Source organism: Trichogramma pretiosum, unplaced genomic scaffold, assembly GCF_000599845.2.
Source record: "Trichogramma pretiosum strain Unisexual culture from Peru unplaced genomic scaffold, Tpre_2.0 scaffold41, whole genome shotgun sequence".
Classification (NCBI taxonomy): domain Eukaryota; kingdom Metazoa; phylum Arthropoda; class Insecta; order Hymenoptera; family Trichogrammatidae; genus Trichogramma; species Trichogramma pretiosum.
The window spans coordinates 143,297-163,328 of record NW_019640824.1 but is presented as its reverse complement, the minus strand read 5'-3'; the positions used below and the strand labels follow the sequence as shown (position 1 = coordinate 163,328).

Genomic DNA, 20,032 nt, shown 5'->3' with positions numbered 1-20,032 from the left:
CACGCAGCAGCACGTGCTGTTGCTGTTGGGTTTCGGGGATTAATCAGTCGAAATTTCGGGCGCAGGTGCGCCAGCGGTATGGGCACCACCGATCATCGTTCATGCCACTGCTCCGGAGTTCATTTATACAGATAAGATCGTCCTTTACTTAAATTATTTTAGCGAACATAATTTCGATACGATACATAGATGTAATTGAATAAATAAAAAAGAGTAATCGAGTTTCGAAGAGGATAATTTTTTAATGAAGAAAGAAAAGCGCCGGGGACACAGAGTGTGTTAACTGCAGCTCTCCCCGTGAGTCTACATATACCTATACGCATAAGAATCGATCGAGCGCATCTCAGCGCCAACATACACAAACAGAGAGAAGAAAAGTAAAACGACTCGCCCACGGGCGGACGTTTAAATCGTTTAAAGTCCAATAAATCATACAGCTCTGTGGCTGCCTACATGTATATATCCTTACACCGTGTGTACACACATAAAGGTAACACGGTTCATTGTCATTCCTGTGGCGCGCGTGGCAGAGAGTATTAGGACTGCTACACGGTATACAAGTAGCGTGCGCGGGGGATAGAAAGCGTATAAGCGCGCCAACATAGAGAGCACATTATATTGAGGCGTAAAGTTGAGGAGTCGAGCTCCGCAAGTTCGAGCTTGTGATATATATAATACACAGACGCATACGCGTACACTCCTCGCGTGCGTATAGTACGCGATTCAGCCACTCCTGACGCAGGAGAGGAGATGCTATTTTCCCAGGACAGAAGCTCTAGCTCGTCGCCGCGGGGGTAGCTTCCGCTGCCGCTGCTGCGCCGCACGGCTGTATTCTCTCTCGCTGATCGATACTGCAAAAAACTTGTGTGTGTGTGTGCGCGCTTGAGGTGCCGAGGGTGTGCTGCTGTTGCTGCTGGTTCTGGTGGGTGGCTTGTGTTTTAGTAGCATCAGCAGCAGCAGCAGCAGCCGCGGTGCTACTGTTGCCATATACATATACCGTATTATATACCACAGCGCCGCTTTTGTCCGAAGTATCTACCTATAAACTTTATACGTATACAAAGCGGCTGCTGTTTGTGTTTTGCTTTACTCGGATAAATAGCACGTGGATTTGGCGCGCGCGCGTTCCAGCGGAAGCAGCTTGCGAAACACGGTACACGAAGACGATGCCGCCCTCGTCTACTACAGCACACGCGTCGTTTAACTCGACGAGAGCATAGCCGATAATCTTGCCGAAATCTCTATTTAACTATTTGAAGAGAGCAATTCCGACGAGAAAGAGAGAGAGAGAGATGGATGTCGGTAAGATGTCAACGGTATAACACAGAAACGATCTGTTGACGCTTTTCACGCTCGTACGCGCACACAAACTTCTTATTACTGTATATACTTTTTGACAGGCCTCAACGCGCACAACAAAGCTCCGCGTGCGTGTATATTGACGTTTAGGCGATTACACGTATATACCTATATAATATCGTCGTGTATACAGGGGCGCAAGCTCGTTTCGTCGAATCGGTTTCTTTAAACGACCGAGACGAGTGGTAGTACACACGGGGCACTGTACGCAAATTAGACCGCGCGTCAAGACGAGAACCGCGCGTGTATTATACGATGCGATAATATTAGTAAATGCACCGCCGCGTGCAGTCGTGCGCTTACACGGCGCGAGCAAATGAGGAGGACGCGACAATATCGTTCCTTGGAAACAAACATCGTAAAGAATCTTTTTCTCCCTTCTCCGCGCTTCCATTGTGCATTTCGTCGTTACGGAGACTCTCTTGCGCGAGAAAAGCAAAAATTTTCAAGTTCGCCGCGTGACAGCGTCGACGACGACGACGACGACGACGTGCAATTTTTGTTTTATCTCCTTTTTGCGTATCTCGAAAGCTATTAGCGCGTGTGCGTCGGGCAAGAGGTGGAGAGGGAGAGCAGAGCGCGCGAATGCAAAACGATTTTCATTGTTGGCGAATACACAATACAATATATAAGCTGTATTCGCGTGTATAAATATATATTTGTTCGAAAGGTTGGTAGTTCTATACTATATATATCGAGAATGACTTTCTCTTCGTCGGGCGAGACAAAAGCATCGCGAAAGCCGGTCCAAGACGACTTCGATAAGAAAGTACTTATATATCTGCGTATAATAAGCAATAAACGATTGTGCTGTATTACATAGACGATCGGCCCACGCAGTCTCATTGTCAAGGGCGCGCCTCTCTTATTCATTATGAGTATTGTACGCCAAAAACATGCCACATTACACCAGCGTGAAATATTCCTTCATCGTATCGCCGCTGCCGACGTCGAAGTCACTGCGCCAATTATACACTTGAATTTTATTCGGTGTGGGAATAAAAAGAAGAGCAATCGTCCCGATTGGGATTGGGGTAAACGCGCGCGACGCGAGAGAGAAATCAATTATTTGATATAGTTTCGATTTAAAAAAAGGAAAAAACGAGTTTTTCTCTCTTCGGTAAAATATGAAACGAAGCGATGCGTATTATATAAAATACACACGTACGATCGCCGCAAAACAATGTGGCGCGACGCAATTTCTGCGCCCGTACGTAGATGTATGTATTCTGTGTATATGAATATAGCTTGTGTGCAGTACTGCTGCTGCTGTTGCCGGCGCATTGTTCGGTCAACATCATAAATGGGATATAATACTCGTCGTCGTCAAAAAGGATAAAACCGTAGCAGTCGTCGTCGTCTTGAAACAAGTTTTTCGAGGCATATTACTCCAAGTCGCCGCATATACTATAGAGAATATATAAACACACTCGAGACCGAGTGGTATGAGGATATATAAACCTGGCGTGTGCGCGAGTTCGAGTATATATCGTACAATAATACTCGGCGACGAGCTTTCTTATATATATTATAAACCGGCCTGCACTTTGTTCGCGACGCTTATAGGCCTACTATTCCCCGTTGTTGTCTCTTTCTCTCTCTCTCTCTCTTTTGCTGCAATGCATGTGCCGCATGAGCGTAAGTAAGGCTCTAACGCGCGCGCGAAAGCCTCGTCGTACCAACTGCTACACAGCTCTCTCACACACGCACGCACATACGGCGGCAAAGACCTGCGCGCGATCGCCGCCGATGCAGCACAGCAGCCGTTTGATACACATCCTGTTGGTATATAATATGTGCACAGAGCAGCCTCTTGATATATAAATATGTGTCGCGCGTACTGTACCTGTGGTATACGCGCAAGAGACGATTTTTCCTCTCGGCGCGATGTTCATTATTCCGAGAATACAGGTAGATGCGTATGAAGGAGCGCTTAACGGATTCGAAGCTTTTTTTGTATACACACAATAATAAATATATCGACGTGCCTTTCGTCGTTGACTATACGTGAGCATCTTGCGTATATCCGTAAACGTTTTCGCGTGTGTAATACATCAAGCAAAATGCATACAAAAACCATACGTAATCGCCGTGCGCGCGCGCGCGCGAAAACAATCCATAAATTTTCGCGGTAAAAGTTCGCGCGCTCAGCGCACACGCGGCTTATCGTTTCGGAGGCATCGTCGTCGCTTACGTATTACGTATCGCAAATATACACACACGCGCACTCACAACACTCACCGCTGTGAATTACTCACCGCGCGAGCAATCTTGTCTCTCCCTTTTTTTTTGTGACAAAGCGAAAACTGTATGCCGAATCGTGCTTATATACATGTGCACGCACCCAATATATACACATACTTACCATATACACGCGTAGAATGGCATTACGGTAAGGTTCGGAGTCGCCGAACGCGCGCTACTGCTGCACGCGAGAAGGGATACAAAATGTGCGCCTGTTTTTTGAGCGATGTCAGATATATATAAATTTTTTCATGGTAATACATGTGTGTGTGTGTTTCGTTACGCACACACGTCTATAACGCAACGATATCTAGCACGTTTCATCTATTCGAAAACGTATTATATAGCTAAAGGTGTGAGACTTTGTACATAAATAGGAGACTTTGGTGCGAGCGCTATAGGTGACTAATTTGTGCGCTGTTATTAATATGTATCTACTCACGGCAATCGTCGCGCCTCGCGTTTGAAAAGATGTATCGGGCATCTGATAAGATTACGATATTACCTACACATACGCTGACACAAACACAGACACACGACGCAACGAGTAAATATTATAATACGAATGGTATGTGAATGCACGCTTAAAATTGACACGCGAGTGTAATTCGGCGTATCGAATTTGCATAATGTATCATTGTTGCATGCGCAGCAGACCTTGCGTCATTACGAGAGAGTGCGATCACGCGTGCGACTCTCCATCGCACGTGCGCGATTCAAAATGAACATAAAAATATATATTTTAAGATATTTCGAATGTCTATACGAAATACATTTTTTCGGGGCGCTTAGGAAGAAGAGGGCCCCGTATAATCGTCGGGCAATGCCCAAAAGTTTACGCACGCAACGACGTTGTTTCAACGAAAAAAAAAAAAAAATTAAAATTATATACGTTCGGAGTCGATCGATTCGGGGTCTAGAACCGACAAACGTCGCCGGAGCGAGAGAAGCCATCAAACTTTTTGTGCATACGTATATATGCAACGCGCACACTCGTTTGAGGGATTCATCGCGCCTCGTCGGCATGTATTTATAACGCTATACGTGTACTCGTCAAGCTGGTCTTGGCAGTCTCGCATGCACACACACACACACACGCACATAGGCGCACGCATAATACACGCATGATGTGTGCGAGCGAGAAAAAGACGGAGAGAAGAAATACCGAAGTCGAAAAAAGGAGCAAAGGAAACGAGCCTATCGCGACCAATGTGTGTGTGTGTGTCAGTGCGAAAAACCGAAACTTAAAAAGTGAGTCGAAAAACGTGTACACGCAACTCTCGCATGCACAGCACACACACACACACATGCTCACGCGCGCACATGTGTGTGTGCATATTCGAAGGACGAAGGGCAAGGTATATAAACGCACATACAACGTGTGCAAACACACGCTCATTTGGAATATCCAGAGAAAGAAAGAGAGCTGGGTTATATACACAAGGCATGGGAGAGCGTATAAGGACTAAGGAGAAAGGAAGGAAGAAGGTGTCCGTCCGACAGCCAACTCTGGGCGGCAGTTGCTGCACGCCACCTTAATACGTCTGTCGCCCTGTACCGTGTTTGGGTGTGTGTGAGTGTGCATACATGCAGTAACGAGGAGAGGAGAAGAGGCCACGATATATACACGTATGGGCATACACACACATACGTACACCGGGCAGTGGGCCGGCTGCGCTCTCTTTCTCTCTGCGCGTATTTGCGTGCCCGAGTGTTAGTCTGCTAACGTTGTAAGGTAGCAGCAGCAGCAGCAGCTGCTTACTGACACCCTAAGTTCAACCAATAATAGAGAGAGAAAGAGACTGCTGCATGTTTATATATATATAGCACACATACGCACACACGCATTCGCGTTGCCGCCGCTGCTGCTGCTGAGAGCCTTTCGACTCGAGCTCACTTCCCAAAAGTATTATTTCATGCATGCGAGAGCGCCGAGGGCTCGTGCGAATGTGCGAGCGATATTACGCGCCGTCCAAGGGCGGGAAAGGAAAGAAATCGTACACACACACACACACACACACGCGCTTGCGTATACCTATACATCGTGCGTTGTGATGTAACCTGCGAGAGAGAGAGAGAGCGAGCGATATCGAGACATTCCGTTCGAGCTCTCCGTATATTACACGCGTGTACCTTCGCATCGGTTCGGAGCCGTAATATTCAAAAAGTAGAGAGAAAAAAAATGTAAAGACGTACACTGTTGCGTCGTCGTTTCGAGGGGAATTTGACAATTTTTTCCTGCTCCCGATTAGGAAATTAGTTCGGAGATTCGTTGCGCTCCTTATATGGGCGTCAAGTGGCTGTATATCGATGCTTATACAGCTCAAACGATTTCTATAAATCGGAGGAAAGGAGAAAAAAAAAGTGAAAGATTCGACGATTTCATTTACAGACGGGTGGAAAAAATGCTGCTGCTGCACGAGACGATTTTTCCGCATTATATATTCGACACATTTTTAAGGCCGGATGTCTGTCACTTCTCGGTGTAAATACACAAACGCCTCGTGTACGTACGCACAAGCACTTATTCCGTTTCTATCCGTGTATGAGCATAACACACGACAGTCGTATCAATTTCAACAAACGAAATAAAAGTTACAACCTATCCTCTCGTAATTGACGAAAAGAACAAGACAGAGAGACAGAGAGAGAAAAAAGGTATATGTAAGTAAAAGAGCCACGAGCGGCGGACTCGACCTCGCTAATTTATACTGCACGCGCGGCACACAACAACAGCAGCAGCAGCAGCAGCATCGAGAGAGGCACAAAACTTGCCACGAGGAGTTTGCGTTGTAGCGAATCGTCAAGGTCTGCTGAATATAAAAACGTATTCGTATACTTACACACACACACACACACACATAATAAGACCGGGCAGGAGCAACAGTAGTGTAAGTAGGTAAGTATATAATGCCATACACACACGGATAAAGAAAGATCGGAATCGGCCCGTGCTCGCGCCGGCAGCAACATATCGGGGCATGTGCGCGACGCGCGCGGCAGCTGTGCGGCGGCAGCGATGCGGCTGCGAAGGCGGAGACGACGTCGTTGTTTGCGCGATACGACGTGCTCGTATGATACGTGTGTAGTTCAATACCCAAGTGAGTCACGTAAATTGTCTGAATTTCCTACGCTTATATATACTCTTCTATGCTTCTAGTATCGCGTGAAAACTTTGGGAAGCGACACCTTTTCGGAGCCTGTCGATGCGCGCTTGACGCAATGTATCAAATCTAAATATCTCGACTCCGAAATGGTTCTTTCGAATATTTCTCGAAATCCTATGATTAACCAGACGATCGAGAAAAAAAACGCACGTGCGAAATCATTGCGCAATTATGCGAATGAATCTGACATAATGATGCGTGCCGCGAGATCGCGCGCAACAATATAATAATAAAAACGTTAGATCGTGTGTATGCGTGGAGTGTATATCTATATGTAGGCACAGCTGATCGGCGCAAGTTTTGTTTACAAACACACCGTGGCAGGCGTTCGCACCAGAGAGTGTACCGGTCAGAGAGCTCAGATAAAATGTAATTTATCAACGGCCAATCGACTCCGAACGTCGTCCGGTCATTATCGTCCATCGAACACGAGATAATACACAGCGAGAGAGCAGCGACGAAAAATCGTAAAAGAAGAATAGCGTATGAAGTCGTCGCGATAATCGACGCGCGGTTGCGTCTAGCACTATAATATTCATATTATATAGACGTAATAATACACAGAATGAACTTGAACAATGATCTTTATTTTTAGAATTTTTAATGAGTCATCATCTGCCGCGCGATGAGTCACTTATAGTAGTCGCGCGTTCGGTAGTAATCAAAATACCAGGAGAACGTTTCGGAAAAAAATTCCTAAAACCGATCGAGTTTATAAAACAATAATAACCATCGTCGTTTCGTGAGGTGGCTTCACTCGAGACAAAAAAAAACCCACCTCTCGCAAACACACACGCATATACGCGTTAAATAAAGCACGGCCATGACGAACAAAGAAAGGGAGAATAAAAAAAATTGCTGCATGGCAAATAAAATAAGTAGTCGTCGTCGTCTCTTACGCACATTACTATTCCAACGAAGAAAGAGAGAGAGAGAGAGAGAGAGAACGCGCGCAATCTCTCGCGATTGTTTATATCGTCCGTATATAACCTCAAAATGTTTGCGAGTATCGCGTGCGGGCGCAAACATCGATATGCATGGGGAATGAAATCACTGCACACCGTAATAATGCACATCGTGTGTGCGGGAAAAACCATCGACGTGGAAAGAGATGATCTTGTCATAGGAGCGACGATGGGCGACAATAAGTAAGGGCGCGCACGACGATGCGGGTTTTCCCGCATCAACCAAAGAAAGGGTCTGCTATATGACGCGCGCTCTGCTCTGTGTGTACATCATGCGGATATTCTATATATATACATGTGTGTGAGCATTTCGAGAAATCCACACATTTATAAGCCGCATAAAATATGTGTGTACACGAGACGATGCGTCAATAATACCAGCCGAGTCACGGGAAAAAGATAACACCGAGAAGCATTATTGTGCGTGCCGTATATGTCTCTGTGGAAAAAAGACAGAGAGATGCCACTGCGAGGCGCGCCTAACATTCGCGCGAGCTCTCGAAAATATGTGTATTGCCGTCGTATGTATCGGTCGTATTTACGTGCTCGCTTACGTGTGTACACACGCACGCACACACACGCATATACGCACATAAATACGAGTTCGGAGCAGCGTCGGTTAACGGTGCAATTACTTATGTATCGTCGTGTACACATACGAGTACAATTATACGCTATGTATGTGGAAGCGCGCGCGCGCGACGGACATTTGTGTGCATGTGTGTGTGTGTGTGTGCGTATGTTACGTTAAAAGCGCGAGAAAGAGCGAGATGGCGAGTTAATACGGCAGCGAACACGGCGTTGGCGTTCGATGGCGCTTTTATAGGCCACACACATGTATACACACACACACGAGCTGAAAGTACAGTTGTGTTGGTTGGCGATCGTCGTTTAATATCCCTGTCTGTGTATGTGCGTAAAGGAGGCCCTCTGCTGCTGCTGCTGCTGCTGTACGAGATGCTGCGAGGCTTATAATACATTATATAGAAAGAGACGATCGTACGTATGTGTACGAGCTCCTAGGCTAAAGAGAGGTTAACGGACCGACCGACCGACCGTCTATCTCGTTCTCTCTTTCATTCTTTCCTCGCGTACTTGTAGTAGTACTACTCCTATACCTATATGTGTACGTGTGTGTGTATACGTCTATACAGATGCACTACTACGATTGCCGCGGCCAACTCTCGGTTCGCCTCTCTTATGTGCTGTGCTCCGTGCGCTATGTGCCGACGGCAGCCATTTTGCTGGGGACTCTATACAACACGCGCACGGCTCACACATACACACACACGCACACACGAACACGCGCCGATACGGAGTTGCTTCGCGCCTATACCAACACACATCGTAAGAGCCCGTGTTGGTGTGTGTGTTAGTGCTGTAAATACCTATCGGGGAGCCTCCATCCAACTAAAATCGAGACTATTCTTCGGCAGCAGACCACGATTCTTTTATATTTATAATATTATGAAATAAATTTTTCGGTAGGCAACTGCCATGATGACACGCGTCGCGGAAAAATGTCGATGGAGAGAGAGAGAGAGAGGCGTATTATTTAGAAGAAGCGACCGGCGCTGCTGCCTCTCTATCCCATTAATTCGAGGCATTACACGCTGCTTAAATACAGAAAGAGAAAGAGAGTCAGAGACGTAATACACACACACACACACACGAGCGCGTTCGCGCACACATTTATAGGTACATACACCACGGGGCAGCACAGGCAGAGCCTCTGCGCTCGGAATCGTCGGCCGTCGGATGACGACGAGAGCCTCTCTTATACTCGATGCAGGCTCCGAACTCGCGCTCGCAGAAACACACATGCACGACACGACGATTTTATCGTACTTCATCGATGCTTAATTCGATGTTTCTTTTTGTCAATGTAGCTGGCTGACGATTCTTACCTGCTGTTGCCGAGTAACGAGGTGCCTAGCTCCCTCCCGTGCAGCCGCGGCCGTTGTCGCGAAGCAGTGTCGGACAAAGTTGTGTACGATCCGTCACAATCCGAGCGACGAGAGAGAACGACGATGGCACACGATGATATGCGTTTATAACCAAAATCAGTGTCAACACACAGACGATATTCACACGATCACACGCACTTCACTGCCCACTGCACACGTATATCAATATATATATGATATTGCAATAAAATATATATGTTACAATACACTAGAGCTCTCGGGGCGAGCTGAACTTGTAGTAGTAGTAGTAACTGCTGCTACTCGCACTGTATATCATGTAATAATACTCTGCTGCTGCTGCTGCTGCACTCTCACTCACACATACACCACAACAACAAGAAGATGAAGAAGCAGCGGTAGTAACACACGCACCAAAAAAAGTTAAAGGAACGAGAGAGAGAGAGGAGACAAAACGAACGGCGCGTAGAGAGAGACACAGATACACTAATAATGGGATATATACTTCTCGAAGCACGGACACACACTCTTTATTTTATATGTATATAATATGCCTTGTATAACGCGCACCGCGAGAGGCCGAGAGAGACACTGCTGACTCTATGTTACTTATTCACAGACACACATACTAGTAGTAGCAGTAGTAGTAGTAGTGGTGGTACGATGAAACTCACAGCACATGTATATTATAATGTATAATCGAGGCACAGCACAGCAAGATCGTCGTCGTGCAATAAGCCGCTGCTGCTGCTGCTGCTGCTAGTGCTACTGCTGCTTATGCTACTACTGCTGCTGCTGCTGCTGCTGCTGCTCTCCGTCGCTTGTCGAAACTCACCGAGTTTCAGGCGTAGTATTATACGTACGCGAGCGAGAGAGAGGAATATATATATCGGAGTATGGGTTATATACGCGTTGTACAGCCCGATCCGTCGGATGTCCGCCGTCGTTTTCAGTATACAGTACAGTAACACACGGCTCTCTCGCTGCTGCTGCTGCTCGGGCGCTCTCTGTGTTCCGTACGTATACTCGTGTGCGTGCGCGCATGTGTGTGTGTGTGTAAGTATATACGATGATGATGATGATGATGATATATCTATATTGTACATGCACTTTTCCTCGCCGCCGCCGCTGCTGCTACTCGAGAGACATAGAGTGCAGACACACTGCTTAGTTATATGTGTATATAACACACTACCTATCTATCGGTGGCGCGCGCGCGCGCACTTACATACACACGCGCACACGTATATAAACACACCGTTGTATATTGGTCGCGCTGCGGCTCTTCTCAGTGCCTCGTGTATACACATGTACGTACTTGTGTACATATATATCGGTATACCTATATAGCCTCACAAACACACGTATATAATAGGCTCTACAGGGAAGAGAGACGTCGCTGCTCGCTACGTGCGAATGCGATGCAACCGCGCGCGCATGACGAGAGCTGGCGCGGGCACGCACAAGTTTATAATATACCGACTGCTACACAGGCTATATAGGCTAGACTAGAGAGATGGGCAGCAAGCCACAAATAATACCAATATATGCGCGCGGCTTGTGCAGGGGCTGCGTGTGCTTTTGCTTGCTTGCTCGGGCTACTCCGCTGCTGCACGTATTAACACCGCGGCGACGCGCGCGGGCTACGCGTACAAACATACATATGTAGGTATAGCGTGCGGCGAAGGAAACTTTATTAAACTCGATGCGGCTGCGTGTGTACTAAATCGTATGACGCACATGCACACGGAGAGACAAGCCCGTACACATGTATATGCGCGTTCGTTTGCATTATTATTACCACGAAGGTGTTAGTGTCGGCGCTCGACGCCAATCGCTCGGCGAGCAGCACTGCTCGGCGGCAGAGGCCTGTTAACTCGTTAGTATATAAAGACTGCCGTATTATTTTATTATTATTCACACACACACACACACACACATAGGCCGCGAGTACGATGCGGCCTCTGGAGTCCGAAATCTCAAGCGTCTCTGAGCCGCAGCGCCGTCGGTTGTTGTCGTCGCAGTCGTTCACCCAGCACTGAGTCGTTGCCGTTTGCCGCCTCCACCCCGTTTGTACGCCAACTCGCCACTGGCGGCAGCACCGTACGGCAGCGCAGCTTACTCCGTTCCGTCGTGCCGAGTAGATTACACACCTGGCTTTATGAATGACGGTTGTGAGCTGCTTTTTTCTTTCTTCGAGTTTACACACTAGATACACTGCTGTTCACGTTTTAAACGATTGATATGCGATTTAAACGATTATTTAAATCTTCTAATGGTTGCAGGTATAAGTTACTCATTTAATAATGCATCGTGCGGCCTAATAGCGGATGTGAGATGGATAGAGATTCAAAAAGTCGAGTCAAGTTTGGCGCCGCGATATTACCGGTATAGCCGCACAACTTTCAATAATAATATCAAAAATAATATTAATATGATAAAGCAACTGGGAGCTGAGTGATAAAGCGACATAGGACTCTTATAAACACTGTCGTTCCTTATTATACAATCGAATCTCACATTTTTTATATTCGTTTCTTGGCTCTCGTTTGCGATCGTTAACGATTCGTTTCATAAATTTTAAAGTGTAAAATAATTTAATATTTTCAGAACATAGTGTGAAATCTATCCAAATACAGGCATCCATTGTGAGTATGTCGACAGTTTTTTGTTATTTGAGACTTGTTCCGGATAGAACAACGCGAAAAATATAAATGCAATCGGTTGGCGTTTGTTTTAGACGCGGAAGATCGTTGGTGCAATCATCGACTGGTAGCGCCTCTCGGTTGAGTCTAAATCGGGGAAACATTCTTTCATCGAGTTTCGGGCTTTATTTCAGTGAATTTATCATTGATATAAAAATAATTAGTAAATTAGCATGATGGCTGAAAAAGATTCATTAAACGAAAATGCAGTTGAATTACAGTTTATTTATTTTCTAATTTGATTAATAATACACATTCATTGATTATACGACATTTATAGTAACTTCTTTTTTCAATTTTCCATTTTCCATTCAATTTTCATTTATTTTCCAATGTAATTAATTTTGCACATTTATTGATTATACATACTACACTTATAGTAACTTTTTTTTCAATTTTTAATTTTCCATTTTCAATTCAATTTTTATTTATTTTCCAATGTTACTAATTTTGCAAATTTATTGATTATTCATACGACATTTATAGTAACTTTTTTTTCAATTGTCAATTTTCCATTTTCAATTCAATTTTTATTCATTTTCCAATTTTAGTAATTTTGCACATTTATTGATTATACGACATTCATAATAATTTCTACGAGACAATTTTTTCGTATACATCATATTGGCAAACAAGTTTCATGTAATAAATTAAGATCGGTTTTCACTGTAGGATAAGTAAGTTTTTCTTTTGTCTTTGTCCATCTGATACTCGGATACTATTTCGTTTGATCGTTGCTCTGTTCACATCCTATTTTAAGGTGATGGTTCTCGTCTAAATGTTTATTAAGTACTAAAAGTTAAATCAGTAAATCTTTAAATGGTATGCATCATAACAAAAAAATTTCTCAAGAAAATATTTTACATAATGAACCGTTTATCAGTATAACTGAGAATTTTTTTTTAAACCAAATGCATATTATTACAAATAGGTAATATGTTCAGATGATTCGTAACAGATTTCACAATTTAAATATTTATCCATCATACTTTTATGCGTCTCGAGATAATTTTTTCATCCGAATGTTTTGTGACATAAATTACATTCCAAATGTTCAAACTTTTCATGATCCTGCAAAAAATTCAACTTGCGTTTTTCTCTAAGTCCGAATGTTTTTTGTTGGATAATTTTTGTCCCATGGCCTTTAATTGAAGAGTTACAATCCATGATTAATAATGATTTTGAAAAAACGCTTAGTTTTCACGTCTATATTGTGAGGGATTAGTAATTTTATATTCACATATGAATCAATGAAAAGTAAGAAAAATTATAATTTTTAGAAGGAAACTGTTTGCCAATGAATTGCTCCCGCTTGTTGGTGTCATTCGATGTCTTTGTTACCTTAGCGTTGTTTTTTTGAAAAAAAGAAAATATAAATCACAAACATCAAAAACGAAATGAGTAGTGGATAAGTGATGTCAATCGCTAACTGTAAAAGATAATATAGCATCAAGCACCAAAATATATTAGAAGATTATATATTCTTACATAATTATGGTGAAAGGGGTTTTCGCCAGATTCTGGATCTGTACTATTTGGATCCGTTGATATTATATTTTTCTTCATTCTGTAAAAGTATATGGAGACATTAACGCACGAAAAATTTTGATAACTCTTCCTTGCCATGACTATTGTCAAAGCGAATCGTTTGAGCTGTATCTATGCTCAAAGTCACTACATCAGACGAGGTAATTGGAATCATATACTACTAGACTATAACAACAAGCACAAAATAAACTGTTCGTCCAAAGAATTATTATTTATTTTATCTATATATTACGCGTTGAAGGAATCTCGCAAAAATTCTGGCCGATTCAGAAAATCTTGAGAATCGATTTAAAAAAATATATATATACTATAAATACCTTTTATATACCTTGTATATACCTCGTAAACACCATATACGTTACATATAAACCTGGTATATACCTTATAAATCCAATATTCTAGCTTAAATAACATTTTCTAAAAACTTATTTAATATTTCTTGCCCTCTTAAAAATTCTAACAAACCGAGCGAGCGAGGTACATCGCTAGTTGTATATCTACCGGGACACTGTAGCTCAAACGATTCGCTCTGAAAATTTAGCTGGTTTAACGTGTTTTTGAAAAATACGGCCAGAAAAAGCGAAAAAAGCTGTATCTTAGTGAAATATCAAAATATTAATTTTTTTTCAAAATTGCAATGGAAAGAAAAAGACGAATGTCATTATAATTTTAATTTGTATGTGACCCTTTTGAGTGAAAAGGTTTTTTGAATAAAAATATCTAAGAATTGTTTAAAGAACACTTTCAAATTACTTCGAAATGTTAAGAAATGATTCTGGATCATTGTTGAGAAAACTGGAAAATTTTTTTGTTGAGTGTTCTTTGATCAATTTATACGAATTATTTATTATAAAAGTTTATATTTACATGGCGATTCCAATCCCCTTCAGATACATTGTTCACAATACCTATTGGCTATTTATTGCCAATTTGGATTCGAACTTGAAACACGACAATTCCAGTCGATTGGTATATAAATCGATATTAACTAATTCCAATATTTAAATCGTGACACAAAGCAGAAACTTAATTTTTATCGATCGTCTAAGTTTGGAGATTTTGAAATTTTTTATTTTATCTCTCGAATGTAACCGGAAGATTTTTAGTGGTTGTTCTCAGAAATAGCGTACAATTATGTAAGATTAATTAATGCAATGAAAAGGAAACTTTATTCCAAGCCTACTGATCGGTTGTGTTTACCGCGTAAAGCTCGGAACAGGACTGATGAATCTCTGCGTGAAGGGTGAAAAGGAGTGACAACTCTCTCGCATTGCGTAGCTGTCCGCGGAGAGTAGGGAGAGGCATCTCGCGCCGATCGCGTAGGCGAGAAAAAGCTCTGTAACGATTAAAAATCTATTATCTTCAGTAGCTCCTGGAAAAATTATTTAACATAAGAGAGTAAAACCCCTTTTAATTTAGGCAAGATCTAGAAAAAAAAAATTAATTTTGTATCTGCGATACGAGATAAAAAAGTAGCAAAAATTATCGCCTCATCTTTCTATGGTTCTCTTACATCAAAACGATCAATAATGCATCGTTGCGCTTTTGCATCATATAATTCGAAAACGCAGCGTATGAGAGTGGATGAGCCCTAAAATTAATGCGTGGCGTTGTCCGGTACATTTTAGCCCTACGAACGACGCGCACTCGAACGAAGCAGTGGTATATTTTTGCGATATATTGATAGGCCGCTTATGTTTGCGTGTTATGCATTTTGCAGCGAGGGTCGAATGCGAATTAAATTATAATTTTACTTGAGCCTTCATTACGGCAAAGTATTATTCGTACACATGAAACTTGTACACGGGCATTTCTGTACACAAGTAAAATGTGTCCAATATTTGTACACGTAATCGAACTTTTTTTTAAATACCTAATTACGATGAATTACGATCTTTTTTTAAATTTTTTGAATTACAAAAAAATTGTTCGATTATGTGTAGAAATATTGGACACATTTTACTTGTGTACAGAAATGCCCGTGTACAAGTTTCATGTGTACGAATGATACCTTGCCGATCTGCACTAGTTGCATAACAAAAGGGAGAATGAAAATTAATATAGGTGATTCGTCACTTGGGGTACTTCTGAATAATTAGTCTGTTAATTATCCATCAAATATACATGTTTATTAATGATTAAAATACAAATAAAGCTTAATCAAGTGTCACCCCCCAAAGGCCAGTTCACTTATGCTGTTTCTTCGGAGCTGCCTCGTTATCAAACATGCGTCACGCCAACCTACATGTCTTCGCGCGTCGTTTACATTAAATAAAGAAGCGAAAAAGGAGCTACATCGATTTACGCGTATTCGAGTTCATCTCGGATTGTATGGTTAAGATTTGATTATTGTATCTGTCCGAGCGAGTCGGTGAGACTCGACCTCCGTGTCGTAGTCTGCGCTCTATTACTACAGGATCGTTACCTGTGGATTTCAAGGGCTGCGACTGTATAAAATAAACGCTTTAATTCAGAAAAGTTTTCACTCGAAATTATTATTGTACCAATAAACATTTTAAATGTTTTACCAGTGGTCTGGAGGTGACTATTTCCCTGCCGATGTACAAAGCGGAAAAAACGGATTTTCAGGCTACTACACTCTGAGTATGAAATTTATTACAAGTCTAAGGAACACTGTAAAAGCTGTAAAAGCTGAAAAAGCTGAAAGCTAAAAAATTTTTATTTCTATTTTGCACGACCTAGTGCAGTAATATGTATATTGTTAAACGAACCTTCGTAATGGGTTCTCAGGTTTTGAACAAATTGAAGCATCTTTAGAAACTTGTCAATATAAGGCCAAATCTACAGTTTGAGCTTTACACATCACAGCCGTACATGAGATCATACATGTTTGCGAGCGCATATCCTAGAGTTGCAACGAGTTGAATAAAATGCAACTGCTATGTATTTCACAGTTATTATTATGTACGGGACTTTGTAACAAAATCAGCTATAAGGATCAAACTATCAAACCTGATTAATAATGACTTTTCAAAAAAAGGAGTAAAGCTTGGAATAGGATTTTTTATTAACCATTTTCGAACAATTAAATAGTAAAATAACTGATCTGTAAGAAAAAGGAATATTTTTTATTTCATTATTTTCATAAAGTTAATTAGTCTTTACAACCGTAGAGAATAGGCGGACGTGCACACTGAAAAATAATATTTATAAAAAATGAGCCCTACACATAATTTATTTTTTTAACAATTTCATTTACGGCCGATGCGTAGTAGGTATATTCATAATTATGTGAAATAATATCGAAAAAACAGTCGCACGACGATTAATTCAACAAAGAGTTCAGTAAACATTTTTAAACGTATTCCCACGTCCTATTTTTAGATTGCAGTTTTTTTACTTTATGACAATTACTGTATCGACGGGGCTTGAAATATTTTCCGTTGTATATGACTTTTAAGACGTGCTTCAACATGTGTCTTGTTTTTAGTCTGAATATTTTCTGCCACAAATCACATTCATGACCTTTGTAAAAAAGTTGCGTAACGCCTGGAAAATCCCTGTAGATCTTTCGTGCCTTTCGGCAGAATTTTCACAGGTACTTGTTACATAGAGAGATGGTGAATTTTCATGTACCGTATCAACATGCATATTGAGGTCATATTTTTGTTCAGTTGACTCGTTATATATCTCACATCGATCGGGTAACTTTTCATGAATTTTAATAATATGCTTTTCAAGGTGATGTTTTAATGTGAATGTTTTTTTACAAATATCACATTCATAAGACGTTATCTTTTTATGCACTTTATTAATACGTGTCTCCAGATCTTTTTTGCGTCCGAATATTTGAAGACTTATTTTACACTTCTTTGACATTAACTTTTTGTGCACTGTATTAATATGTAACTTGACGAAATATTTCCGCCCGAATGTTTTGTGACATATGTCGCATTCAAATGGCTTCAACTTTTTATGCAATGTTTTCACATGTCTACGGAGAGTACTACTATCGCCAAATGCATTGGGACACATTGTGCATTCATAAAGTTTCAACTTCTTATGCACCGCGTTATCATGCATTCCAAGTCTCCATTTACATGTAAATGTTTTGTGACATGTTTCACATTCGTAAGGCTTTAACTTTTTATGCACCACATCGACATGTTTTTCGAGATTTTTTTTTTGTCCAAATGTTTTTTGACATACTCCACATTCGTGAGGCTTCAACTTTTTATGAACTTGATTTGTATGCAACTCGAGATGATGTTTCCGCCCGAATGTTTTGTGGCATATTACACATTCATAAGGCTTCAAATTTTTATGCACCGTTTTAATATGCCTTTGGAAGGTGCTTCTATCTCCGAATGATTTGGGACATAAAACACATTTGTGAGGCTTCAACTTGTCATGTACTGCACTAATATGCCTCTTGAGGCTATTTTTATATCCGAATGATTTATGGCATTTATCACATTCATGAGGCTTTATCTTTTCATGCCTTACATCAATATGTCTTTTGAGATGTTTTTGAATGAATAACTTAGTAGACATATCACATTCGGAGAGTATACCTCGATTATGAATCCGTTGACTTGCGCTATTCTGCAAAATGATAAAATAGTATATAATAACACCACAACATATTGAAAGATTATATATTTTCACAGAATTTAGATAACTCACGTCACGATCACGCCCAAGCACGATTTTTTGGAAATTCCAATAATTCACGAGGTTCTTGCTTTATCCTGTAAACATAATTAATAATTTTATTTGAATACGAAAAGGATTGTATAAATGGTATTTTTTAACTAGCGTCTAATGCAATTTACATATGGATAAGTTTGGTTATGATTACACAATAAAATGCAAGTCAAAGAGGTTATGAATTATCTTGCTATGAAAATTTTTATTGTGATTTTCACAGATAAATTTATTATAACTAATGATTATAATTACTTTAGTGTAAATTTGAGCTAATTTATAAATTCTATTGCTATTCTTTTTATTTATTACACATTTTAATTCGAACTTGTTTTGCAAAAATCTGCAAAAGTTATCAACTGATGCACTCTGATATCAGCCAATTCCAATATTTGGATTGTCGCAGCAAGTAGAAATCTATTTGTATTTACCTGCCTTCCTAAATTTGATTATTTTTATTTTAATCAATCTACCGTATCAGATAGACATGTATTGTTTATAGTTGTTTCTTGAAAAATTATTTTAGATACAAAACATTAAAAACACTTTTTTGAAAATTTGAAAACTATAGAACGAGTCGGCATGGATACATGAAAATACTTGTGAAAGTCGTAAAGCAGTAGTAAAGATGTCGCTCGCGAGCCGTATCAGTAGCCTATATCAGTGCTCATATATAGCGTATCATCTGTAATTCTGTTCTCATCTCTTAATTGACGAGAATAAATTCGAGATTTTCTCGTCTTATACTTACAGAATAAATTCAACACAATTTAGTTAAATAATTTTCATGTTTGTGAGATTTCAGCAACTGTTTTCATATATTATTCAAGCTTTTCATACACTCATTGATACATTTTTCGTTAAACATTACAACACAATTTTATTGGTTTCATTCGTTGATACATAATTTCCAATAATATTCTTTCGAAAACTCATAATCGCGATAATAATATGAATTTTTCAATACGACGGACAAAAATATAATAATTTTAACGAGACTATCAAAATAAATTCAACAATTATAAGGAGATTAATTGCTTACCTGCAGGCGTGATGAGCGATATTTAAAATCAAAAATTTTCTGTCTTATAGTTACAACACAAATTGTAGCTTTATGAGTTTTATAGATTTAATGATATCTATTTCAAAAAATTTTTAATCGAAATGCTGAATATCAAAGCTACATTTCATCTTGTTATGTACTTGTATTGAAAGTGTAAAAAGACCTAATGAGAGAAATAAAATACAAAGTATTTTTTGAAAAGTCGAGAATAGAAAAAGAGTCGAGTTTAGGATCGATTCCCATTGGACCATAATGATACTTTTACTTTTAGAGATGGTCGACTGAAACCGCCTACATAATTTGACTCTAATTGGGGATGATGCATTTCTACAAAAATGATTAGCTCTTTCTAACTTATGTTTTCCTAATCATATTTTTGAGGTAATTA

The 20,032-nt window shown here is 40.7% G+C and overlaps 2 protein-coding genes across 5 annotated transcripts in view; both read right to left on the bottom strand.

The window, feature by feature from the left end:
* Positions 1 to 10,346, bottom strand: part of LOC106656687 (histone acetyltransferase KAT6B) — a 36,245-nt gene extending 25,899 nt beyond the window's left edge. For both annotated transcript variants that reach the window (XM_014377772.1, XM_014377773.1), the window contains exon 1: positions 9,643 to 10,346. The gene's annotated coding sequence lies outside the window, so the exon portion shown is untranslated. The remainder of the gene's footprint in view (positions 1 to 9,642) is intronic.
* A 6,635-nt stretch (positions 10,347 to 16,981) lies between these two features.
* LOC106656664 (zinc finger protein 28-like) lies at positions 16,982 to 19,183 on the bottom strand. Of its 3 annotated transcripts, none has more exons than XM_014377737.1 (3): positions 19,013 to 19,183; positions 18,561 to 18,625; positions 16,982 to 18,479 (listed from the first exon to the last, which is right to left on the bottom strand). In XM_014377737.1, the coding sequence occupies exon 3, from the start codon at positions 18,426 to 18,428 to the stop codon at positions 17,361 to 17,363; it is 1,068 nt and encodes a 355-aa protein (XP_014233223.1). In that variant the 5' UTR covers positions 18,429 to 18,479; positions 18,561 to 18,625; positions 19,013 to 19,183; the 3' UTR covers positions 16,982 to 17,360. The 3 variants fall into 3 exon arrangements, with proteins under 3 accessions (XP_014233223.1, XP_014233224.1, XP_014233225.1); XM_014377738.1 differs by having other exon boundaries at positions 16,982 to 18,474; XM_014377739.2 differs by lacking the exon at positions 19,013 to 19,183 and adding an exon at positions 18,837 to 18,940.
* Positions 19,184 to 20,032: the final 849 nt, after the last annotated feature.

What these genes read in the sequence shown, in the direction of transcription:
- LOC106656664 (XM_014377737.1), bottom strand. Translation starts at nt 18,428, where the DNA reads ATGTCTACTAAGTTATTCATTCAAAAACATCTCAAAAGACATATTGAT.